This window comes from Polypterus senegalus, chromosome 12 (assembly GCF_016835505.1).
Source record: "Polypterus senegalus isolate Bchr_013 chromosome 12, ASM1683550v1, whole genome shotgun sequence".
NCBI classification, from domain to species: Eukaryota; Metazoa; Chordata; class Cladistia; order Polypteriformes; family Polypteridae; genus Polypterus; species Polypterus senegalus.
The window spans coordinates 63,744,834-63,772,167 of record NC_053165.1 but is presented as its reverse complement, the minus strand read 5'-3'; the positions used below and the strand labels follow the sequence as shown (position 1 = coordinate 63,772,167).

At 34.6% G+C, this 27,334-nt stretch overlaps 2 protein-coding genes across 5 annotated transcripts in view; one reads left to right on the top strand and one right to left on the bottom strand.

Annotated features, from left to right (window-relative positions):
* rhof (ras homolog family member F) overlaps window positions 1-4,828 on the top strand; it is a 66,808-nt gene extending 61,980 nt beyond the window's left edge. For both annotated transcript variants that reach the window (XM_039771901.1, XM_039771902.1), the window contains 2 exons: window positions 3,465-3,599; window positions 3,762-4,828. In XM_039771901.1, the coding sequence (XP_039627835.1) occupies window positions 3,465-3,599; window positions 3,762-3,926 (300 nt within the window). In that variant the 3' untranslated portion in view covers window positions 3,927-4,828. The remainder of the gene's footprint in view (window positions 1-3,464; window positions 3,600-3,761) is intronic.
* A 1,776-nt stretch (window positions 4,829-6,604) lies between these two features.
* tmem120b (transmembrane protein 120B) lies at window positions 6,605-25,690 on the bottom strand. 3 transcript variants are annotated; one of them, XM_039771897.1, is made up of 12 exons: window positions 25,464-25,685; window positions 23,908-24,026; window positions 22,783-22,899; window positions 20,343-20,402; window positions 19,345-19,440; window positions 18,094-18,183; window positions 16,884-16,949; window positions 14,434-14,495; window positions 13,053-13,145; window positions 11,959-12,023; window positions 11,712-11,780; window positions 6,605-8,839 (listed from the first exon to the last, which is right to left on the bottom strand). In XM_039771897.1, exons 1-12 carry the CDS (start codon window positions 25,524-25,526, stop codon window positions 8,723-8,725), a joined length of 1,017 nt encoding a protein of 338 aa, XP_039627831.1. In that variant the 5' UTR covers window positions 25,527-25,685; the 3' UTR covers window positions 6,605-8,722. The 3 variants fall into 3 exon arrangements, with proteins under 3 accessions (XP_039627831.1, XP_039627833.1, XP_039627830.1); XM_039771896.1 differs by lacking the exon at window positions 6,605-8,839 and having other exon boundaries at window positions 10,573-11,780; window positions 25,464-25,689; XM_039771899.1 differs by lacking the exons at window positions 6,605-8,839; window positions 19,345-19,440 and having other exon boundaries at window positions 10,569-11,780; window positions 25,464-25,690.
* Window positions 25,691-27,334: the final 1,644 nt, after the last annotated feature.

Here is a 27,334-nt window from a genome sequence, read left to right as displayed (position 1 = left end):
TTATTATTATTAGTAGCAAGCTCTGCAAGGTAAACAGGAAGCAAAGTAATTTCCAACTTGAGTGATGAGAATTTCAATCAAAATTCGTCTGTAAATTTAATTGAAAGCCAAAATGATGATTTTGAATTAAATGGTCATATTGTTCTACTCAGGATTCTTGTTGTTGTGTTTGAATGAAATGTAGTGTAATGAATGAACATTTTGAATAGTGTGATTGAGCAGTATTACAATAGTCCATTCTGCTTCAGGCAAATGCCATAAATTCAGGCATTTCTAAATTGGAGGAAGCAGTTGTTTGGAAATTTGTATATGTGTGACTGAAAGTTAAATCCTCGTCCTACACAATGCCTCTGTTTTGGATGGATTAATCTAAACTATACTGTAACCTTCCAACTTCTTTAGTTGCTGAGGATACTGCTTACAGGTAGTATTTATATGAGCAAAATTACTACTTTATGAAGTTTTGTATATGTTCGTTTATTAAGAGAAATACTGAATTATGATCAGATACAAATCTGACTAGCATGCATTTGAACCTTACTTAAGAACAATAGAGAAGAGTCCAGCAAAATGACACCTTTTATTGGCTAACTAAAAAGATTACAATATGCCAGCTTTCGAGGCAACTCAGGCCCCTTCTTCAGGCAAGATGATTACATCTTGGCTGAAGAAAGGGCCTGAGTTGCCTTGAAAGCTTGCATATTGTAATCTTTTTAGTTAGCCAATAAAAGGTGTCATTGCTTGGCTCTTCTCTACATTCATAATGGCTAACACGGTACAACACCCTAGTACTTAAGAATAATAAAAAGCTAAGTCGAGGTACAAGGCTGTTTCCTGCCTTGCACTGAATACCTCCAAACCCTTGAGGTGGCCAAAGCGCATAGAGATGATAGATGGATAGATAAAGCATTTGATGCACTCAGTATCAACAATTACAGTCAAGAACAATGTGAGTTAATTTGAACAAGTTCGATTCTTAAACATGCAAAAACTGACGGTAGAATACGAATACAATAAGGTAAAGAAAATATTTGCACTAAGTACATTTTACAGAGAATCAGTGTGATGGTCGTGAAACCCATTTAATCAGTTTGGGTGAATGCTGGCTAGAAACTAGTGTAGCACCATCAGTTACAAGGTAGGGACCAAGCCTGGATGCGGTCTCAGTCAGTTCAAGGGAAAACTCATACTCACACTGGACTATGTTTGAGTTATCAATCAACCTATTATGCACATCTTTGGGATTTAGAAAGAGAAACAGAATACTTGAAAAGAAAAAAGAAATCTGTAGACACGGAAAGACCACAGGAACACCACACAGACAGTGACTGAGGAAGTGAGGCTAGAGTGCTAGCCACTGTGCCACCATGCTCCTTAAATTTAGTTCCATTTCAATGTAAACAAAACGACTAGTAGGGTTGTCTCATTTCTAAGCTAAATTGTGACATAAATACTATATTGTAAACTATTAAAATATATTACCTACTGTGGATAAAATTAGCTAGATTGTGACACACCATCAACTCACAAACCTTCAGTCAGTAATTTCTTCTGAATTTTCAATTCAGAATGCCATTTGCCAGTTTTATTCTGTTAGATTCTTCTATTTGCTGTAATTTCCATGACTTAATTGACTCATTAGTTGACAGGTTTCCCAAAATGCCATCAATATAAATTTCAACTAAGTTTTCATGAAGTTGCTGTGCAGTACAGATTAGACAGACAGACATAACTAGATAGATAAATTTTTGTCCCCTGATGGGAAATTTGGCTAATTCTCCTCTACACTAGTAAGAAGCAAAATTATTGCTAGTGCTGTAACTGACACCTACTGTCTGTCCCTTACTACGTGGGCTACTGTGAATCCACCCAGCAGTCTCAGGCAGCTATGGGAATAAGAAATTATTACAGGTCATTCTCACACATGCCCTCTGTTGGTCACTAATGGATATGCAATGTTACTGACATGACTACAGGTGTATGTAAATTTTAAACAGTAGCCATGAACACTGAGGACTATAAAAATGCTATTACACATCTCTCTTATATTTTCATATAATTTAATAATTTAAGAAAGGCTAATAAAAGTATTTAAAATAAACTTGAACGTCTTACTTTATTTCTACAAAATTATTGCAATTTAAGGCAAGTACAGGCAGGCAGAATGCCATAGAGACAGAAAAACACACTGATTTCCCCAGATGGGCTATCTCCTCACCAAAGCGACCCTGAAGATGCCCCTCCCAGTATGCACTCATACAGCAAGACTCAAGAAAATCAGGTGTGAATGTTTAATACATACATGCAACTTACAGCAATGGCGCCCTCTCCAGAGCTTGTTCCTGCCTTGCGTCCTATGCTAATTGGGGTAAGCTCCAGCAGACCCCCATGACCCTGTTCAGAACTAAGTAGATTAGAAAATGACTGACCTTACAGCAAATTTAATTTGGAAAATATATCACACTGCTCCTCTACTCTTCTATTTTTTATTTTTAATTAGAAAAAAAAACTTGTAATAAGTACTTGATCTAGATCTGTCTCTAGAGCACAAACAGAAATGTTGCCTAGACAATATCCACCACTTACACAAGCACTGGGAATTTTTTTAGAAAAACTGCATACATCTCCTCAGGATAGAATGTGAAACACTTTAAGGATGATAAAACAACATTTCAGTCTTTGGCTTTTATGTTTTGGTGTTTCTGATATCCAGTAACATTTCTCCAGGTTGACTTGGCTACTTCAAACTGGCCTGATTTCTGTCAGCGTGCTGCCATCACTTGTACATTTGGTTACTGCTTTTGAGTCTGCATTACCAGTATGAAATTGTGTGTTCAACCTGTGATACAGAGTTGTAGAAATTGAGTAAAAATTGCAACGAACGGAATAGAAAACACGTTAATTAATTTTCAGTGGGGTGCAATGCAAACAGAAATATATTGTGCTCCTTATAATCCTCTGTAGAGATTTACTTCTATGCTACACTTTCAAAAGTCCTAAAATTATATTCTTAAAGCCCTTTGGTACACTTCACAATATTGAAACCTTGGTGTACTTGGTAACGTACTGGAGATATATACTGCATATATGGCTGAATATGATCCTTTCCTTCTTTTTAAAATGTTTACATGCAAGGTCAGATGGCTATCTTGAAAGACACCAAGAAAGTATGTCTATTAGTGCTTCATAGGAACTCAGTGGCTGACTGGAACCCTTCTAATTCCCCTGTAAGACATTTCTAATTAAAGCGACGTTGCAAACTTAACCTAGTGGAATCAAGGGCTGAAAAATGTAGAATTCAGGTTTTACCTATTAGGAAACAGCAAGTGATTGGGGAAAAAATGAAAAACAGTTATTGAGCAAATAAAACTCTACTGCTACACACTTTTGACAGTACTGGATATGTCAAGTAATGGCTTTTCCTGTAGGAGCACACATTTATTTTTCAATTTCTGTTTGTGTAGTGGTATCCGGAAGTGAATCACTTCTGTCGTGGCGTTCCAATCATTCTCATTGGGTGCAAGACAGATCTTCGAAAGGATAAGGAGCGTCTGCGCAAACTTAAAACTCTGGAACAAGAACCCATCACTTATTTACAAGTAAGTTAACTTTTTGCTAGCTTTAAGGCAGAGGATGGAAGGTGTTAAAGTAAAGATGTGGAACAAAGGGCAGCCAGTAAGAACACAAATTATGACTACTGCCTTAATTTCTGCAAATATCCTGCTTACTGTAAGCACTAACTCATTTGTGTTTCTTAATAGGGTGAGGAAACCAGAAAGAAGATCAATGCAGAGATGTATTTGGAGTGCTCAGCCAAATTTAGAGAAAATGTTGAGGACATTTTTCAAGAAGCAACTAAAACTGCACTTTATGTTTTGAAGAAATCAAAAAGTAACAGAAATAAGAGGAAGTGTGTCATATTGTGATGCACATGTGGTCCTTGGCAAATTGACTTCTAATAGCTGTTTTCAAAAGATATGCTTAAAAGAGAGGGGAAAAAAAGACTACCCTGCAAAAAAAAAGCTAACTTCATTAGCTCTGTTCTTGTGATCCTTTCTACATGTAAGAGATGGGGCTGGCATGCTTGGCTGAGCAGCATTTACACAGAAAGTACAACAGAAATGCTAGAAGTATGAGGTCATTCATCTGCAAGCTCCCCATCCTTGTGTTGCATTTCGCCTTCCTTGAATTGTTTACCACTGCTTTAGTTTACATCAAAGAAATCTCAGGAGTGTCATTTGAGCTAAACATCTCAAACATCCACAAAGTTAATTTGCCTCCACCAAAGCTTCAAAAACTGCAAAGCCATGGATCTATGTGTCTTTTTAGGTGACTTTCCATGGTCCAGTCATGGCCAGTTCATTTTTCAGCTGCTTTTGTAAAGATGAAAATGGGAATGCAAGACGGTATCAGACACTTTAGTTTAAAATTGGAAATGACAAGCTTGATTACCTCCTAACTCCACAATTGAGATATGAAAGTCACAATTCTTATTTCTAATATGAGACTCAATTACAATGGATCCAAAGAAAACTACTTTTTCCCATACAGTTAACCAATATAAAAGATCAATATTGTATTTCCTTCGTGCGGACCCCAGTAATTAATTTTTCACTAATTTGTAAGCCCCATTTCCTAATAATTGTAATTTGCAAACATTTAAACAGTTATTATATTTTGTAAAAAGAAGAAAAAAAAATTCAGAAATGTCAAGAATTTTAACCTATTTATGGGAAGGGTATGGGAGTTTTTACTCATTGATCATTGCATTTATAGGAAAGTGTCTAAAATAACATTTTAAAATAAAGATTTTGCTCTCCTATAACCATCCATTTGTCCCACTGCTTTATAAACACATTTTTTTTCCAGCAGCAATGGTCAGGAAACTATTCTAGCCGAGTTTGAGCAAGATTATAGTATTGGGCTCTAGAGTGTTTTTTAATTCCTATGAAAATTTCATGCAGTATTTTCACAATATCCAGTTTTTTTTATATATTTTGATAACATGGTTTTGATTAGTTAATTTAAATATGCCACAAGATTATTCCAGGATGGATTGGCATCTAGGTAAGGAATATCTGGGAGTTGTTTTGGCTAATTCACCTCCCCAGTGTTGTATGGAATCCATGGAAAATTCCTTAAGACTAGCAGACTTAGGTGGTTAAAAAGAAGGTTAAAAGGGGTGTGTTCTGAGTACCAAGGGATCACAATCCTTGCGCTCCTTCTAATGGCATGACCTTAGATACAGTTAAAACCACTGCAGATTCTATGCTGGCCAAGGAAGATTTTTGTTTGTCTTAACATAGATGTTTGAGTGATGGATGATTTATCAATCCTGTTTACAGTTGGACAAAGTATATGAGTCTCATGGGATCTTTGTGCAAGGTAGTACAACAGTATACGCTTACTGCATGCAGAGCAGAAAAAAATGTTTGCTTATGTATGATTAGGTTGAGATTGTTCTGTATGGGTACAGAACCTCAAAATGGTACACTTTGTCTCTTCTTCTGTTCATTATTGGCTTAGACAGGATAGGATGGGGTAAGCCAGGATAGGTAGAGTGTTCAGTCTAAGAGCGTAATGGCTACATCTCTGCTTTTTCCATTCTACCAGGTGAAGTTTCCCTAAGAGAAGGCAGAGGGGACAGACCCATTACATAATGTAGGGTCTGGGTATGCCCCTGCAAATTAGAGAGAGCTGTTGTGGACGATGAGGAGTGGTCTGCCAAGTTCAACGTAAACTAATTTGTCAAATGTTCATCATTTAGCATTTTATTTTTTTTTATTTTGAGATATTTTATATATATATATATATATATATATATATATATATATATATGTATATATATATATATATATATATATATGTATATATATATATATATGTATATGTATATATATATATATATATATATATATATATGTATATGTATATGTATATGTATATATATATATATATATATATATATATATATATATATATATATATATATATATGTATGTATATATATATATATATATATATATATATGAGCCTGTAAATCCTGAATTGGTAGTTGTTTTGTTTATATATAAAAATAAACATTAACAAGAAAATATCCTTCAGTGAATAAGCACCAATAAATGGGACCGGTAATATCATAAACATCTGCTAGCCTTTTCATAGGTTTGAAGTCCTGAAGATTTCACTGGGAACCTTGCGGTTTACATCTCAAAGCCACAAGCAATAAGTACATTTTCTGCACAGAATGAGTGCGGCATAATGATAAAACCAAACCTTTTGATTGTTGTGGAGTCACATGATGTATATAAAAATTGAGAATTATGTATCCTATTTGTATTATTTCCAAGATTTATACTTTACACCTTAAATTTAAATTTGCGTGTAATAACTCTTGTCAGCCAAACTTCTTGCTTCTCAAATACATGAAGTTGAAAATGAGGACCATTTTCATTTTAACAAATGGCAAACCATCACTACTAACACCTCCACCCCAGGCCTTAAAGATAATTGTTTTAAGATGATAAATGATCTCCCTGTATTAATTTACCAAGGTTGTCTTCTTTCCAAAACGCCATAATTAATTGAAATATAGTGCAGCAGCTGCCAAATACTTGCTTTCAAGTTTTATTTTACAGCAACATCCAATAAATCTTTCTTTCAAGACATTAAGAAAAAAATGTTTTTTTCCCTTTTCATCATTCAGATACATTATAATACCATAGACAAATTTCTAATTCAGGGACACAGGCATAACCACTAAAAAAAAAAGATCATGATCAGGCTCAGAAAAGAAAAAATTTATATATATATATATATATATATTTTAAACATAAACAGTTTCTCAATTACTGTGCGTAAGTAGCGGCCAAATTTGGGTCTGAATTACATTTTAACAAATGTAGCACCTCTGTACAAAGTCGCTCTCCTCTTCCCCCCCACCTCAACTTGCACACATTTTAGTATGAATGAAAAACACAAGCTTGTGGTTACCAATTTATAAAAGGTTCTCCTCCATAGGAGGATTAAAATATATTAATTATTATGTCAGATTTATGCATGCAACACAAAGTAAGGATTATTAAAACTCCTGGTAGCAGAGGACTCAAGTCCTTGGTTTTAACATTGCAGATGAGAAATAATAAATGTGACACCTCCCATGTTCACATCTTTAATGTATGGTAACATGCAATTTATGGTGGTGGACTTAAAAAGATGGGTTTTCTAAAAAATAGTAGGAAATGTCTAAAACATTACTTTAAAGATGTGAAATGCAATACTGTTTTGATAGGTCAAGGACATCAAAAACAGAATACTAAGATAGACTAAAACAAATGTTAGATTTCAAGGATTTTCCAAAGCAACACAAATAAATACAACAAGGAAAAATACAAGATCCCTCTATTACACTGGCTAGAAGTTCTCCCATTTACTCAATTCTAATAAAAATGAAGGGGTGGAGGATAATAGGTCTGTGGTATAAAGGATTTTTTTCTCTAAATCGTTGTATCCCATCTTCTATAACCGACCTCACTTCTTTAACTGTACAAGATGGGGCATAGAGATTTACACCTTGCCGCCTCCTGTTTTAATTCGTGTTATCCTATATAATTATTCTATTAGCTGAGTGATTGTATTACATTAAAAATGTAACCTAGGCAGAGGAAGCATATCAGACCTTCATTTGACTTTGCATTGGCCTTTGAGATTAACATTTTGCTGTATTTCTAAGTAAGGCAGCATAAATTTACATTAACAGTGCAGAACCACCATTCTGAATTGGTCCATGCAATCATTAAAAACTTTACAATTCAATTCCACAGCTCCCTTAATCTTAGTCAAATACGAAAACTGACACAGGTCATGTAGCTTTTGAATAAACAATGCTGCTCTCTAAAACCTTTTGATGCACAAGTCAACATTTACAAAGCTATCATGGTGCTGTGCACTGAAAATGATACTGCTGAATATTCAAACACCAGCAACGATGTCTGAACTTAGGACACCAAAATACTGCATTATGAGCTTTGAGCTCTCCATTTTAAGTTTTAAGTACAAGTTTAAAAACAGCAGTAAAAAATACTGCCGACAGTCGAAGCAATGCTATAAGGTTTTAACTCCATTTTACATGCAATGAAACATGGCTCAAATGCAGATTTCCCTGAAAGAGAAGAAATTAATCATTATGTTCCTCCCATGTATAGTTAGTTGTCTTTTTCCCATTCCATTGCTTTTCATATTTCATATATAAAAAAAATAAAACACCTGAAGCAGCAGAGAGGCACCTAAAATCAGTATAGCACACCAAAACTCAGTAGTGGCTTCAAAAGTGTTTAAAATCCTTAAAAAAAATCTCTCTTAACCCCCTCTAAGTAGTTATTTATCCCCCTCAATTTCAGAAATATTTTCCAATAAATTACTTAATTTGAACATATGGTATTCTCCCAAACAACATTCCCATGGCTGACTTGAGTAGCTTGCAAATCTGACATTGAAATCTAGTCTTAGGCCACCTCCACAAGTAGAATTACAAGTCTTATTTCACAAGATCTCACAGTGTAACAGCTAAACAGGATGGTAGCAACTCAATACCAGCAAATCAGTAATATTTCCTTTACACACTTTCAAGCATTCAAAGCCCCTAAAATTACTGTGGGGTGAGATGAGGCATAGCAGAAGAGAAGTGTTCAGTTTCTCTCTGAAATCTGTGCACCAACTGGACTCATTCCTTCTTCCTGGCTTTGTCTTTGTTTTTGTGAAATTTCTGGTGGACCACTTTCAAAGTGGTGAGAAAGTTACCCAAAAATAGCAAGAGGAAGGTGAGTGCCAGCATGAACACCTGCAAAGACAGAATCAATAACACAGGTAAGATTTAGAAGGCTCTTCACATGTATTACTTAATTCATTGTGTTTATACTGCTACTTTCTGACCTCATTCTAGCATTATCTTTAGAAGCCACATGCTGGGTGGCAATTACAATCTGTCCATCTATTGCTTAAACTAATTCATGTGTATTTTTCCTCCAAAATCCCCATTGTTTAAGATATCAACGTATCTAATTTAATGAACAAGGGACATAACTGAAAAGCAAACTAGCTGATTTGTATTTTCTATTCAATAAAATGGTCATCATGTCAACTCTACTACAACAGCATTGCTTTCCTGGGGGACCAATTTGTTGATTCTTTGCAGAGTAAATTCCACAATTTTCACACTGACAGAAAACAGGATAAATGCATTAGGTTTTCAAATTTCACATCCGGTTTCATTTCATTTAAATTATGTAATTACCACTTTTCAAAGAAAAAAAGGACAAAGTGGTGTTTATATGTTATGGAGTTTTAAATAGATTAAGTCGTTTCCATGTTAGAACAGTACAGGAAAAGAATGTTGCCGAGACAGATCAGCAAATTGTGGACAATGACTGGCTTAAGCAATCAATTACTTGGGCTGTAAAGGAAAAAAAAAAAATTTCCAAACTATGATTCTTCTGTAGTTCATCACAGTATGTGACAGTCCCACTGTAAGTAATGTAGGTTACACCCTTATTGTAGCCATAAGAATGAATTGTATCTGCTTAGCAGATGCTGCCACACGCTCTGTGGTTTGTAACAGCAGATTTCATTATTAAATAGTTTTAAATCTGCATCACATAATTCACCCTAGAATCTCAATTTCCACATACTCTTATCATATCTGAAAAATTACAAGACTCCGCTTGAACTAGTGATGCAAAATGTGAGGAGCACATCTTGAAATCAATAAGCTGAATGAAGTTGGCCAATATGATTGTTTATATGGATAGAAAAAAAGCCAAGATCAGTGAATTTCCAGGACATTCACAAGAGCGGGAAGATTTAAAAGCACTAACTTCTTATTTGTTCATCACTAAGAAAGTAATCTTCTTTATTTATTTATTTGGTTTGTACAATGCTATATACTGTACACCCTGCCGTTCTTTCTTATATTCTTTAAGTGCCTTGAGCATGGGAAACGCATTATAAATAAAATGTATTATTTATTATTATTAAAGTACAAGAATATTAAAAATTAAAATTTCCCCACATACTGTATATAGAATGGATTTCCATAATTTTTCTGTAGTAAAGAATGGGCCACTTTATCCTAAATAACTTTTGCACTTCTGTACTTTTGAAAGTGCATCTAGAACTTCAATTTGACAAAGAACTATCAGAAGTCTAATATTAGTTTTAGAGTAATTGGTCCCAATAACTGGTGAAAAGTACTGAATACAAGGTTTTACAGTTATCAGAGTATGGCCTTTTGATCTGTACCCATCTCTGAAATATGAAGAGGGTTAAGGTTAACTTAACTCCAGCTTAAGGAAATATAGTTGTAAGAACCACTGAGTAGATGAGACTGAAGTTAGATGCCTTATTCACAAGCCCCTATAGTAATAGGAAGAAACTGTATTTTGCTAACTAGGGATTTCCTTTCATTTCATGTAAAAAAACAAAGTAAACTACAAACCTAAAAGAGCGTTAGTATGAAAACTCTAAACCAAGCATTGGCTACTTATCAAAACAAATAACTAGATGTAAAAATTCCCTACCATCATTGTAAATTTTATTAAATTATACCATTATCAATTACAGTCATTTTAATTGCTACAATAATATTAATACCAATAAAATGTTTGGTGTATTATGGCTTTTGTGTGTTTGAATTGCTTCTGAATAAGCTTTATTTTAATTTTAAAATAGCTTATGAAAACACACAGAATTATGTTCAGTCTTTAAAAGTAATGTGTTTAAACTGAGTCAGTTCACCTTGTAGACCAACTCCTGCAGGGTAGGACCTCTAACAGAGTCCGAAAAAAAAAAAGGTTAAGTTATAAAAAAAAAATAAACACTTTTTAGGCAGTCCCAAAAAAGAAAACGAGGGCATCTTTTACAATTTGTATTCTTAAAGCGGCATTGAAGAGATCTGACTAAATTATTACTTTTAATAGTATTTTGAGAAAGATCTAGCAGTGTCCTTTTCAATGGAGGGTGAAAGATGCAAGGCTGAATTACCTCAAACCTCTAGGACTTGCTAGTAAGTGTGTTCTGTATTGTTTTATATTAAATGCTAGGTAATTATTGTAAGGTAAACTAGATTGATAATCAGAAAAACTAAATGATTTTATCTTTCTCCAATTTGCAGTAGAATGGCTACAGAACTTTCCCAGATCAGTAATACTACCATTTCCACCATATCTGAAAAAGTCCCTAGACTTACTGATTTGGATTTGTATTGTCCAGACTAGATTATACTTACACATTTTGCTAGGGTAGAAGTACTCTACCTACATTAATGCTGTGTACATAACAGCATGCTTTGGTCCTCTTATGGTTTCTCATTGTGATCTAGTTTTGGCTATGTAGCTACTGTTTTTGAGCTGTTTACCGAAACTTGAAATTTAAACAGAAAAGCATGGGGGCATTTCTGGAAAAGGTCTGAAGTTGTGCATATACATACAGAATATGTTGTAAACGGCAACACAGTTAAGATCACTGTAGTGAAGATACAGAGTCATTTAAACAGATGTGGATTTTTTTTCCCAATTTGATTGGGCCATTTTGATTCTAGTGAAGTTTTCTGGAGACACAGAAAACCATACTTTCATATTTGCAATAGCACCATCACAATTAACAAAATTCACCTGCTTAAATGCTCTGGTGTGTGCCCTGTCTTGAATTGCACTTACCTGCCATTCTTTACATTCTGTATGTCTAGACAATCCAAACAATGTCAGTGCATTGTACAGCTGCCAAAACTGTAAAAATAGGAAGGGAATGAATCAAAAACCTGACAAAAAAAAAAGCCTTATCTGCAGCAACCCATAATTTCTATGCCAATGCATTCCTAAAAATGCTAGGTATGCCACTTCATTCATTATTTGCATAAATAATGTATCCAAGGGCATACTATGATGTATTAATCAATGAACTTACATGTCCAAAGAAGAGAAAAGGGAGAAGAAATGTCAGGCCTCTCCACATCCAAGATTGGAACCCCTCTGCCAAAAAAAAAAAAAAATTACATACCACAGAATAAACCTAAAGTACCTGAGATATGTTATATTAACTTAGTCTAAACATGAATTCCCGAATAAAGAAAACTACTAAAATAATATCTGGTAAGAGAAATGCCTTAAGAAGACTGAACGTGCTGAAATAGCAGGCACATTAGGGAGGCACTGCCCCATAAATAATCGTGATAAACCATACCTCCTACTTTTACTTATTCTAACAATTAAAACCAGAATGCATCAGATTTCTGTTTACTGTGCCCAGAGTAAAAGAAAAAAGCCTTAAGAATGGGTTACTGGTGACAAAAATAATGCTATGTCCCCAGTATAATTTAATATTAAAAAAACACACACAACATTCTGTAGGTGATGGCATGTTCCCCCCCAAAAAGATCATGTTGTGGTGGCATTAGGCTGGTCACAAGGATCTGTAAAAGTGGCTATATGCTATTGATTAGTGGTGCACAGTGTGTGTGAGAGCTTTTTTGTATTTGAGGGTTAACACTGTTTATGTCGACAGTTGCATAATACTTTGTACTATGTGCAACCTCGAAGATAGGCTTCAGCTCAAAGTACTGTACTCTAAAGTGTGTTAAATGGTTTTGATAGTGGATAGATGCATTTCATTTTTATTTTTACAAAAACCGAATGCTCTCCATTTAAGGCTTGCAGTGTATGATGAGGATGCCACAGAAGTCTCAAGACAGGCTGTAAAAGAACATATATATTCTTTTATCACGTTAACCACACAAACATTTTTTTCTTTTTTTTTTTTAATTTCGTAAGATTTTTAGGAAAACTAGTATTTAAACAATGCTGTATTCTTTTAAATCAAGGCAGAAACATTAAAGGCAAAGAATTACTGCAAAAAAAGCACACGATTGGTTTTTAACAGACTTACAAATAAAATAATTGCCAAACAAAATCCCCCAACACAAAAAGCTGACTGAATGTTTTAAGAAACAGTATAAAAACCGTTTAGTTCAAATTAAATCCACAAAAATGAATTTGACACACCTACTGTGAGGTCCAGGTGATTCCTTTCGCCCAAAGCCCTGAGTCTGTAGAGGCATCCACTCTGGTAGTAATATTGTAAGAACTGCACAAAGCCTGTATAGCAAAGTAAGGAGAAAACAATCTTAAAAAGCAGACAGATCTAAAAATCATGGACATCAGCTGCATTGGTTTTTCTTTAAAATAGAAGAGTTCTGGAAATCACTTCAAATTACCTGGTAAAATATCAAAACAAGTAAGTATAAAAGTCTGAATTAGCGTAAACTTTCCTAATTCAGTGTGTTCATAAGAAATGTAATGATTTACTTCATGAAGTAGAAGTACAAAATAAAAAAGAACAGTTGTACAACATATCTGAAATATTACAATGTATGCCTCACTTTAATGTTTCAAGTCTGAGTATTCTCAACTGTAATAGAAAACCATCAAAAATAACAATATAATTCATAATCACTGTCCTTGAAATTGTCTAAAACGATATTTAGTGTGCTCATGTTTGAAAGTTATCATTTTTTACCTCCTGGGAGCGTCTCTTAGAGGGTAGGGCCACCGGTAAAGAGTCAAATATTGGTAAAAAATATTACCTTAGTTCAGCAAACTCAACATATCATAAACTGACACTCCTCATGTTTACATTACTAATCTCCATTTTTTCCTAAGTTTAGTGAAAAAGAGTAACATTGCCCTGTTGTATCCCATTAGGGTTTGAACCCCATGGTTGGGATGAGGTGGCATGCACAGCTTCAAATCCTTCTGATCAATTTTGCTGAAAACATTTATTGGTTGTAGGATTTCATTTCCTGCACACAATATGATCCCCCCCCAAAAAAAATCTCAAAATGTTTGATGTCATGCATAACCAGACATCACAACAAGTTGAATGATTTATTATACGTGGGTTTTTTTTCTTGTACCAGGGAGTTGGGAGGTGCCAGAACAAGGGAAAAAACACTAAAGTGATTTCAAAGTATTCAATACAGTAAATAATTCTTGTGAACATAATTAAGCAAAACCAAAGTGATAAAGTTTAAGGAGGTTCCCACCCCTCTCAACTACTGGATGCAGAAGTTGAAAGGCGGCACTGCAGTCAACATATCTATTTAAGCCTCTCACATTTCATCATCCTCTATGTAATAAATACTGAGTAGTGGTTTGCAATAAAAGGATAAATAAATTACAAATAATTACATTTCTCCAATATCACCAGATAATACTGGACTCTGTTTTTAACATTTGTTGTAAAACTTAATTTTCAGATAAAAGCTACTGAAAGTGTACCGATATTTAACTTAAGGTAAGAAGTCCAATTTAATAACTGCCAGACCTGCCACTGCTTACAACTTTGTATGGCCACAGGACAAATTGTGAAAGACTCTCCACTTACTTTGATAAATAGAAAATGCCAGGAACTGATTTCGAAACATCTGATACATCAATCCATCTGGCCTAAAGAAAAAAAAAGAAAAAAAAAAGATAAATTGCATAGTAAGACTCATTCTAATTACATTTTAATTATAAAAACACAAGGATGCTTTAATTTTGTTTAATAAATTAACGAGACCTAATTTTTACTAAAAGTGCCTTTTCTAATTTGTTTTTGTTGTATACAATAACCATATTGTATTCATTAGACCTTTAAAATCATTACTTTAAAATCTATCAAAACAAACTAAAAGGTAATCACTCACAACAGGCTGGATCTTTTGGAAATGGATAAAAAGTAAAACATCAAACAATTTAGCCAGAGCACATATTCTTACAAATTTAGTTCTTGTACTGACTGTTAAACTCAAGGCCAAGGTAGCATCAGATCACCTAAAGTGATGTCTTACTACAATAAACAATTGTCAGAAACGGGTCTACACAGAAAAAAACAAAAGAAGCCGGTTATCAAAAATAAAAAAATAAGGGGCTACTGAAATTTAACAGAAGCTCTAATATGTGTACAACATAAACAATGAGTTCTCAAGAATGTTACTTTATTTCAATATTAGATGTCATCTTAGTACAGCCTGAAAACCGTCCAAGATACTTAGGCCAACAGTGTATTTCAAAAATTATAATTTGATAATGCTTTGCTGCCATAGTTTGAACAATCAATTCTACAATGTTAAGAACAATCTGAGGACCACTTTTAAATGTTTAAAGTGAAGCATAAATAGACAGAACAAGAAAACACAGTAAAATTAACTACAAAATAGAAATGAAGAATATGGCTAAAGGTATAACCCATCTCTACGTCCTACTGAAACTATGTCTGAGGACTTGAGGGTCTTGACACTCGCTAATGTTGGGCAGTTCCAGGTGCAAGAAGTGACAAACTGTTCTCTCCAGTTGCTTTAAATGACTGACTATCTTTAATAAATGTAAGGTTACTTTAATTAGAAGCTGAACCATTGGGTTTAATTTTTTATCTTAAGAAATTACACTTTTGTATTTCTTTAGAGTGATACTAAATACGTACAATCCTCCATTATTTTTTTTTAATTATAGATGCCCTTGATCTATCAATTGCACTAAAATGAAAATTTTCCACTTGCTGAAAGTGTAGGCATGGAGTGTGGACAGTTTGACATCAGTGGCAGAGTGACGGGCGCTGAGCAGGCTCCTGTCAATCATGGAGAATCCACTGCATCCACTAAACAGGATCATCTCCAGACAGAGGAGCAGCTTCACCGACAGACTGCTCTCACCGTCCTGCTCCACTGACAGACTGAGGAGATCGTTCCTCCCCCACACTATGCGAAGCTTCAGTTCCACCCGGGGGAGTAAACATTAACATTATACAAAGTTATTGTCTGTTATACCTTTATTTTTATCACTCTTTAATTTAATACTGTTTTTTATCAGTATGCTGCTGCTGGAGTATGTGAATTTCCCCTTGGGATTAATAAAGCATCTAAGTGTGTTATTAGATAAAACACTTTTCTGTTAATGGACTTGCTTTCATATATTAATTCACTTTTCAATCAATATCATCATCCTTGTTGGATGTTTCCTTTAAAAACAGACAGCCTGCCTCTCTCAAATGACAAAAAACCTTGAGAAAACTACTACAATACGGTTTCTTAATTATACTCAGCACTTCATATTTAAAATACTGTACATTCTACCTTACTATAGCGTATTTTTATTTTGTACTTGTACATTTTTAATGCGCTCCTATTCTGTTTTTCTGAACTTCTGTAAAATTTCACCTTACCAGACCTGATAGAAATCTATTGATTCCTTCATCAGGACACATGCTTCAATTAAACCAACAATAAACAGGTAAATGTGTATGCTGTCATTCTTAAAACTAACAACTCAAATACTTGCAACTAACTAACTTCTAACAGTTTTTCTGTAACAAGGTCATCCAGTCAAATTTTCCACAAAAGGGGATAATATAGGTTAATGAAGGCTTTCCTGGCCGCATTATACACTGGACATTAACAGGCCCTGGACAAAGCACGAATCAATTCTTCACACATTCTCATATACTCGACACTCGTACTTGGGATGTGGGAAGAAACCACACTCTCCATGGAAAACATGTGGACACAATGAGAAAATGTCAAATGCGCAAATACAATGCCCAGACTAGCATTTTCTTTAATGCAATTTGATCAATTTAATGTTTCTTTTCAAATTTTACAGTACAGAAGAAATGAAAAATACAAATACAAGGAAAAATATCCAAACATACATATACACAGAGTTTATATTTCTGTATGGGAACTGAGTAGTTTAAAGATAAAAAGGAGTTGTTGTAACACACACAAAAAAAAAACCTAAAAAAATTCTGTCACTCCGATTGTTTCTAGATAGTATCCAAAGGTACAGTATACTCACCATGTTAACATAACCCCTGAGAGAAATGTTGACACATAATGATGTGAAACCCACCATCCCTTAATTCTGTAACATAATTCAGAAAAAGGTAAATTATTTTACAGAACAATCAAAGAATCAACACAATTACACAGTAATCTTGGACATTTTATAAAATGAAGCTTAAGAAAACTATAAGAACAGCAGCAATAAACTTTTCCTTACTTCAAACATCAAATTCATTTTGCTCCTAATTTTAAACTGGTACCAAAACCATGTAAATGTATACATTCAGTTCAGTACATTTTGTTTGTTCCTTTTTAGATTCCCTCATGGTAGTACTTACTCACCATTTTTGTTTATCTAAATGATACATATGTTGACGGAGTTAAAGCTAGTCCTGCTAGTCCACTCTAAATCGCCAAGCCTTGTGCATCGTTTTTAAAATCTTTTTTGGTTGATTATTGATTTTTTTGGTATTCATTTCTTTTTAAAACTTAATTTTTAATTTACCATTCACTTTTTTAGTTTTTTCCTGAATGAGGCTAACTGTGACGAAAAGTGACATAGTACAGCTGATGAAGCAATTCTATTTTTGGTTGCTTGAATTAAATTGCATTATAATGTATTTAGTTTGTCAATGATGGAAAAATTAATCTTACAGGTTTTTCTTTAGCGTATTTTATTTGTCGCTGCATATTTCCTTAAGGCACTGATGTGAACATCTTTCCTTTTATTATTTAAGTTTTTAATTTAAAAGGCAGCACCCAAAAAGAAAAAAAAGGTTAATGCGTAATAAATATATGTTTTTTCTATACCTTTAATACTCAGTTAAATTTTGCCTTTTTGGTTGACTTCCAATTTTTGATTAAGTCAGCACAAAAAGCAGAATGTCATCTTTAATGATAGCTTTCAACCCTTAAACACAAAGCCTGATGTATTTCTAACTTGAGGGTCTCATGATATGCTTCATTATGTTTGACATTTTTTATTTTTTTTAATTTGTGCTGAATAAATTCAACTCACCATTGACTTATTAAGTGAAGTGCACTAAGAAGTTGAAAAATTTAACAAAATTAATATCTAATGCGTGGCTATCAAAAGTTATCAGAGACAGTCTAATGAAAAAAATGAAGCTGAAAATGCTAACAAAAATAAATATTCTTTACAAGAATAGCATCACTTCATAGAATGATTTAAAGAAATATTAAACAAAGAATGGACCTCTCACCTTGAGCCATTACTAATTAGAATGCTTTCCCTAATGGTCAATGTGCAGTAGTACCAGACAAGTAAAAAATTGAAGATCTCATCGGTCACTCTGTCAGGAGAAAGCATGTGACAAACAGTCTTTAGAGACAATTTCATCTATATATACTAAAAGTCAGATCAGCTTTATAAAACATTTTAACTTCTCATTTCCTAAATAAATTGTTCAAAATGGAAAAAAAAATCACTGCAGTTAAAACCAGAGGGTTATACTGTGGTAAGTGCTTTGATTTAATAGCGCTCAGATTTATATTATATATTATTAAATAACCGGAGTGGTGATCTGCAAGATATAGACATTCACCTATAATAAAGTGAGACAAGCTTGCCTGATCTGAATAATAATTTAAATAATGTATATCTTTTGTTTGCTTCACAGAGCTTTAACTAAGAAACATGATCAATGGTAAGGTTTGCTAGATTATTTGTATATTGCAGCTACACTGAGAATAAGTGGAATATAGCCTGCTTAAATCTGAATAAATTTGTGCCAAAATTACATCAAGTGTAAAAAAAAAAAAAAAACTACCTCAATATGTAATAAAGTCAAGTATCAGGTGGCATCTGCACAAAGATTTTCACATTTGATTTAATAAGTATTACAGATTTTACACCTACAAAGACATTCTTAAAATATTTAAATACTTTATTTAATGAGTATATATAATACATCATGAGGCTATGTTATTAGTTTTTTAAGAATTCTGTCATATTATATATATATATATATAAATATAAATATATATATATATTTCATAAGCAAGTAAGTTGATGGAAACATGTTGTTATCTATAACACCTTAGTATATAAAGTAACCTCATATATACTGTGTCCATTTTGTTTTCCCTACAAGGGTTTTTTTTTGTTTTTGTGTCAAGTTTGATGGGGCCATCATGGTCTAATAAAGCCTATTGAGGTATTCCTTGTGTGATTTTGGGATATACAAGAAATAAAATTTGTTGTTGTTATAGTAATAGTAGTAGTATATGGAGTACAGGTCCTGTACAAGATGACATGCTGAGAACAAGAAACTTGTCTTCCGCAGTTTCAACATGTGGGCATCTTTCTTTCACAATTGTAATACAAACTAATTAGTAACAAACACACGATAAATTAAGGCTTTGCACAAAAAAAAAAGTTTAGCATTATGGGGAAAAATGTTTATTATTTTCTGTACTTCCTACCATATGATGAAAGGTAAAAGAAAACTTACCTATAATTTAGTAAAAACCTACATGTTATAGCACCTAGCAACAGAATTATTGTTAAATACAACTTGAATTTTTCATATTCGTCTTTGTAGGCAAACCTGCATGAAGAATACAGTATGCAGTATAAAAATTAGATGATTACAAAAGTATTAATAAGATCAACACAGAAAAGCCAAATATACACTCACAACAGCATCAACTATCAGCAAATCATTTTAAACAAACATCCATTGATTACAACCTTACTGTCACTGGTTATCTGTAAGTTTTCACTTGATAAAATATGTAGGACCTCCCACAACCTAAATTAAACAGTGTCATACTGTACATTAAAGCCTGCTAAAAAAACAAAAACCACAGGACCTTCAGATGCAATTAAAATATAATAGGAGCTGGACACTGCTAAATATATTGAACATACGGAAGAACAATTCTTTGAAAAAATAACTCATCTATTATTTAAATAAGGTATATTTCAAATAAATACAAATTAAACTTAAAAGCTCAAATCTTCCGATTTCAATTTGTGCCAAAGGGCCTACTGCAGATGATCATGCCCCAAAACCAACTGTAGGATTTAGTTTGAAATGAATGTCCATTTTCATTTCAGACAGGCTACTAGATTAATTACTGTAGCTTTGGACACAAGCATAACAGGGCAAACTGGCTTCACTTAAAGGGAGATGAGAAGAGAGGGAGATTGAATCTGTAACTTGAGACACAAGTGGGGAAAACATTTCAGCAAAATTCTGAACTACAATAACTATTGCCTGATGTGGAACCTACATTTCTATGATTATTAGGGGGATCACTTACTCATTTCCCAAAATACTGTAACAGAGCACCTAATGCACCCTCCTGAGGGCAGACCGTTTCTTACTGTTGTCAGTCCAATGCACTAGGCTTTCAATTTAAAGGTTAATTTTGCACATGCTTTTCTGTTTCTGAGTGGAAGCCAAAACAGACTAAGGACAGGCACAAGGACAAAGGTGAAACATACTTTGCCTGATTACTGAGCAGAGTCACATTCACATTCCCAAGTACGAGGTTTAAATACAACCTGAAAAAAGCAAAAGAAACTGCATATCAGTATATTTGATTCTCCTAAAAGACAAATAAATCTGCATAATAACCAAAGCCTCATATCTGATTAATATTTTTTGATGGTCAAGTCAACACATATCATGAAATCAAATATTATTGTGTTTGGTTTGCTATCAAATGTATGCCATACTGTATAATCTTTACAAAGGGAACCTTTCGTGGTGTGTCGATTCTCATTACACAACAATTAGCATCAGTTTAGAAAAATACCTAAATATAATGATTCATTGAGTAGACAAATTACAAGAAAATACAATTAGTACAGTAAAGCTAAGAACACTAAGTAAAAAACAGGCAAAGCCAGATGAAGGGGCAGATAAAGAGGACTAGAAAGTTTAGCATTACATGTTGATAATTAAAATAAGGTCACCATTCAAGAGCAACAAAAGTGGACGTTTAGATAAGTATTTGGATGTCAAATTCTTAAGCAGTGTTATAGGCAAAAACAGAATGAGTGAGAAGATTGTTGCCACAAATAACACAGCATGCCTCTCTTTGTATCCAAGTAAAGAAAATGAAAAATCATCAATCTGCATAAAATCTATTGGTCAAGAACAGCTAGACAGGCGCTCCAACAACATGTAAAAGTAACTCTCATTATTGAACTAGGCAAGTTCCTTAAGCACTTCATCATCTATCACATAATATATGGAACCGAACAGCAAACTATATAAAATCATTTTAGGTAATATGATTTGAGTCCAACTATATTCCAGAACAGCACATTACATAAAAGAAACCAAATTTCTCGGAGATTTTATGTCTTTATTCACTAAGGTATATAAGGTCTTAAAGTTTTACTTTTCTTTTTGGGATTTTTTTTTTTAAACTACAGCAAGCAATACATTGGTAACTTTGATCACAAAAGATGTTTAAATGTAAAGGTATGTAGGTTTGACACAGATCTAAATTTCTTTAGCCAAAACAGTAAATGAAGCTTTACAACTTTCACTTCTTTGTACTCTAAAAAGGCAAACAACAAAAGAAATAACTAGCTCATCTGCTCAAGTATTTCATTGATTTTCTTTAATTCATTGTGTTCCTACTACTAATTAATGTACTGTAACAATATTTAAACAAGTAACACTTGGGGGCACTCTCATAGTGGACACTCAACCCAAATGAAACAAAGAAGCTAAAAATGTATGCATTAGTGTGTTTATTTGCATGTGAACAACATAAAAGAGACATCATTGGTGTCAGAATACAAGGTGCAAAATAAACTAAAATTAAGCAAAATTTGCTGTTCCTCTGGGTCTGTCTTTACTGGTTTGAACACATTTATCATGTGGGGGTTGCCTGATTAATTGCCCACCCCAGTACCACATCCAGACAGTTTCTTTCTGAATCTCCCAACACTTGACTCACCCTCTGTTGTTCAGTTGACTGTTTTTACCCCATTCTCTTCCTGACTCTACACTCTGTTAAACAACCTCCACTAACCCCTGATGTCTCTGTAAACATGAACTTTGTACTGTGCTTAAAGGGACTGCATGCCCTCTAGCTGTCGGGAAGTACTGCCACTATTGCAGTTTTCTTCCTGAGCTCACTCTTCTCTCTTCTGCACCTTAGTAACCTGGACACCATGTTATTCCTCCACTATGCCTACCTCATTCTTATCGTCATGCTGGTGATTCCAGGTCACAAGGCATAGAATGAAGGTAGATCATTATTACTTTTACCACTTTTATTCAGCACCTTTCCAATTTCACATGCTCCACCTCACAGTTGAGCATTCCTACAAAGCCTATGCTGGCCTTGTACCATTTCCTTGGTGTCGCTACCACAGGCAAACTAATTAAACAGACTCCCCCTGACATCTTTTAACATATTTAATATTGCAACAAAATACTGAACATATAAATTTTACTTTTTTTTTTAATGTGCATTAGAATATAAATGTTCAAAATGAAAACAAAAGTTTCAAATTATTACTCCCAAGAACAGCCTATTTATATTTATGATTGGATATCATCTTCCCATTAATGACCTGGAGAGGTTTGTATCTAGTGAGAAGAGACGTCCTTAACTTTTCAAATGTGGTTGCTCTGCATGAAAAAGCTTGGTGCTAACCTCCCTATCGGCGAGAGTGCAAGCCAGCAAGGTGAGAGATGTAATCCTGCTTCTCTAAATGAAAAGGATGGTAGAATCTATACTTAACTCAGAGGCAAACTTCTAGTGCTCTGAACAAGCTGAACACCACAATGACAAGTCAGAAGGAATCACAGTAATACTTTTCCAAATTAAAAAAAAAATAAATAAATCACTTTACTCATATGCAATAAATATGAAATATGTGATGTCCTTCATATTAATGAAAGTAAAATACATCCTACCCATTTTTCTTTGGCAAATAGGCTTCCATGTCAAAGAAAACATTTTTTCGCTCTTTGATCTGACATTCAATATTCCGGATAATTTCTAATTCATCTGCATTCTTTGTTCGTTTACACCTGGGAAGGGCAAAAACATTTTAAGTTAGGCAATATGGTAAGCCAATATCTAATGGCAAAAACATTTCTTCAAGGAGTACTTTTTAAATTATTTTTTAAAGCATCAAGATGTGCTTACAACTATACCCGTATTTTTAAATCAATCAGTGTTATCTTAGGAAGGGACTAAACAAGAAAACCTGCAAGCTTCTTTGGGAAATATTTGTTTTAGGATGACTATGATGTGGTGGACCTCATCAAAAACTTAAAAGTGAGGCATTCCAGTTAAAAATGGTAAGGATGCAGTTTAACATTTTCTAACCTTCTTAATCCAACTGAATGTTGCTAAAGGCTGGAGCTTATTCCAGAAATAACAAGTGGAAAGCAGGAAGCAATCTGGAAAAAAGGATGTCGATTCCTTCACAACACGGAAGGATGCATAAAGAAGAAGCATATTTTCTTGGACATATAATTAGTAAGGTATTAATGAAAAGTAATGTAAACATTTTTAATATAATAATGTTTACTGTTGGATATCCTAGTATGGAGATTCAGCTGACAAGATATTTCTCTAAGTTTATTTTTAAAAGTTTACACCATCTGTATTTGCCCTCTAATAATTTTTAAAAGAATTAAAATTATTTGTTTGCATCAAATATGTTACACTGACATGTAATCTAGAAATTTTTAATATATTGCAGATAAAACTGTTAACATACGGTTATTCAACATGCTGATATTTATCAGCAAACAAGCACTCCTCTAAGTCACTGCTATTCTGGGACAGAAATCATTTTAAAGGGATGTATGTGCAAGCTTGCAGCATCCCTAGTATGGAGTACACATGCAGTGTGCATATGCAGTATGGTCTTTACAGTTGGAAACTTTGCTTTCATCGTGACATTACACTCGGCGTACAGTATTACAACATGTCTTATGAGATCAACTCATGCTTCTGTAAAGTGCTCCAGTTTAAAAGCTGCGTGTGTGCAAGCATATGTCATAAAGATAACATTGAGGTTCACTTACAAATGGAAGCTGTACTTAAGATCGCTGAAACTCTTTTTCTGCTTGCTGATCGAGCTGCTACATATTGTTTGGAGGTTTGTCAGTTCGTCAAGTTTCTGTTTGTATATTTTATGAGTTTCCTGATAAGAAAAAACACCCATGCAAATATTGGAGTTAAGTTCTGTATTCAATTAAAATGCTCCAAATGTAATGATTGCACTTAAAAAAATCCAGTTATAAATCATTTTACCATACAGAAGAAAGAATAAACCAAAATATAGTTTGCCATATTTGTCCACAAAAAAATATGAGCCATCTCTTAACTTATCAGCAAAAACTGATATGCAGTCTTATATATATATGAACTATACACAAACAATATTTAATTCAATGTCGATTAGGATTGCTGCTAAAACTCTAGGTTTGGGAGCTGTAAACAGAGGAACCAGGAATTATCTAATTATCTGAACCAGAACAGCGTTAACATTTCATTTCTTCTATTGTAACGAAATGCATGATCAGTGTATTTCGAGACCTTACTAAAAGTACAAATGGGGGGATGACAAAATACTGTTTCTGTTTTATTAATTACTTAATGCTCAATGCAGCCAACTTCAGTTAGCCGCTGGATACTTACTAGTTACAACGCAGCAATTTGTATTATTCTTGCCACTCTTAAAACAGGCTCCAAGTACATGAAACTTCAATGCATCGTTTTATTTAAAAGCTGATCAAAACCAGCCCTCTTTACTGTAATGTGTTTCATAATCTTCAAGTGACCAGGCTGCCGTTTTTTCCTAGGCAGCAGCCCATATGATTGTAGTGTAGTTACTTGACTCTCATCAGCATCCCAGATGATTACTAAATGCCTCATACGTCTTACTCTTCTGACAAGTTAATTTCAAACTGAAAGAAACACAGAATCATTGCTATGGTCTTATTTTTGTGCACGACTGATTATTACTCTGTCACTAGTCATGTTGTTGCCAAGTAAAAACTATTTAGATCACACACGTATCACTGGATGTTTCTTAAATTCTCCCCCAAATCACAAGTGATCCATGCTGCATGCATGCCTGTGGTTTTCTGCAATGATTACGAATCAAAACCAAGCCAAACTCCGTATCACTGGTTACCTGAAAGCCTGCTGCAGACGGGATGATGGCTATTTAATTGCTAATCCGCATCGAACAAGATTACACTTTATTAGCTAATCCGATTCAAATAACGACGGGCGGCTCTTCTGCCTCATTTGTACTATTCTTTTCGCCCATGGAAGGTTAGCCACCTATCTTAGAACAAAAACGAGGGAAAGGGTAACATTCCAGTAAGTCGTACAGCAACAGCTAGGGTAGAGACAGACACTGACTTTGGGTACCAACCCAGACGCTGGAATTTAGCCTTTAACAGAATAGCTCAACAGCTGTCCTCGTTTGTGAAGGAATAACTAAATCTTATCTCTACAACCCAGTAAGGGTGCTCGTTGGGTACTTTAACGTGGCGCGGGCGCGAACGTTTCTACTGGGGGGCTTAAGAACTTTTAGCCTAGAGACAGTATAGTTCAAGCGTGTTGTTACCTGCAGCTGCTGAAACTCCTTCTCCAGCTCTTCCCATTCAGCTTGGCACTTCTCTAGTGCCATTGTAGCAAGCTGTCCACGCGTCCCCTTCGCGAACGCTGACCCTTCCAATCGACCGCTGTTCAATCTGGTGACCCCCTCACCACCCCGTGCGCAGGCGCCTTGTCTTCGCGGTAGACCTACTTGCGCCGTGACGCCAACACTAGAGTCACCTCACGCACGAGGCTCTCTCCAAAGCCCTCCCGCCTGGTCGGCAGCCAATCTAAAATGATCGTTCCGTCTACTACACCCTGGTGAACCAATCGGAAGAAAACACCCTCCCGCTTTTTAATTGACCAATAAGCGAAAGAGAGGCGAGCACACTCGGTCCTCCTGAGTCCTTATCTCACGGAAAAGAAGCGGACTGAACGGTTTATACCGTTAGTCTAAATTCTTCTAACTTGGCTTTGTTTTTTTATGTGAACATTATATTATGCTTTGTACTTTTAAAATCAGAGTTGATAGCATTCCAAAAATCTCAGCTTTTCTGTACATTCCGTTTAAACGTCTTTCTGAGTTCCTCGCTGTCAGTCTTGTTAAATGACCATAGTGTTAGGCGAACTGGGTGGATTTGATCTTTAAATTCTCAATATATCTAAGGCATCTTATTTTTGTGTGCACACGATTAAAAGTATAAACGTTCAAGTGCTCCTGCTTTAAAAGCGCCCGAATGAGTGTAAGCCGCCCTAATTGAGGGTGTCGATTAAAATGTTACGATTTACTTCATGAGGTAGTACTTAAACGGGAATATTTGCGTCAAATATTTGAAATGTTAAAATGTGTGCTTCAGTTTAAATTTTTCACTCTCTGATAAGAGATTTTTAGTCAGCTAGATCTGCCAACTTGAAATAGCGTAAAACGACACTCAACATACCTATATTATCAGTCCACTTTTTTTTTCAAGATTTATGAAGACGATTTAACTTTGAACTCCCGTACCCCAGTAGCGTTTGAACCCCTGTGGTCAGTTAAGTCCTTTTAATTATTTTTGCTGAATAGACCTAATGGTTTACCCTTAATCTCATTAGAGTGGAATTTCCTGCAGAAAATATGGTCCAAAAATGGCCTAAAATTAGGGGTCTTTTTCGGGTCCAGAGGGTTTAAAAATCGGGTGAACCGTACAAAGATCAGGAGGAGTCAAACATATATTGTATGTGGAGGTTTTCTCGTACTGGTGAGCAGTGGCTGCTTGTGAAAAGATTTTGGGCTGGGGTGCAGCTTTTAGGACAAACCGAAGCAGCACTTATGTATTGTAAAGTGCCTTTCACATCTATCTGTCTATTATATAGTGCCATTCATATCTATCTATCTGGTCATTCCACATGCTCTCGTGGTCCTCATCATAGTGTTAATGGACATATTGGCCTGTCCAGTACCAGACCCATAGGACAAATCCAGGCTAAAATGTACTATACAGTCTGATACCAGCTTTCCCATTTCTACAGTGCTCCAAAACTTCAGTCAGATACATCCTTTTTCTTCCCATAATTTGCTCTATAGAACAGGTGCACCTGCCACTAAAATATTATACTACACCTGTCTCTAAATGTCCAAATCCTCTGCCAACTTGCCCAGTTCCCCATTTTATCAAAACCCACACCATAATGTCTAAGCTGCCACCTCCATAATCTTCCAATAATGTGGACTTCTGTCTGCCCTATAACACATCCATAGTATAGGTCTAATCCAAATCTTATTCTGCCTCTGCTGATAGAGTGCCCTGTCCTGGGCTATTTCCACTGTAATCCATAAATCCACATCATACAATTACTACTTCTCTTTTTTTCTCAAGTCGTGTATCTCAGTTTATCAATTACCATACCCACAGAACT

What these genes read in the sequence shown, in the direction of transcription:
- tmem120b (XM_039771896.1), bottom strand. Translation starts at nt 25,526, where the DNA reads ATGGCACTAGAGAAGTGCCAAGCTGAATGGGAAGAGCTGGAGAAGGAG. An exon ending in AGGAGTTTCAGCAGCTGCAG is followed by an intron (nt 24,027 to 25,463) that starts GTAACAACACGC and finishes TTTTCTTATCAG; the next exon opens with GAAACTCATAAAATATACAA. An exon ending in TCAGGGGTTATGTTAACATG is followed by an intron (nt 14,496 to 16,883) that starts GTGAGTATACTG and finishes TTTTTTCTTTAG; the next exon opens with GCCAGATGGATTGATGTATC.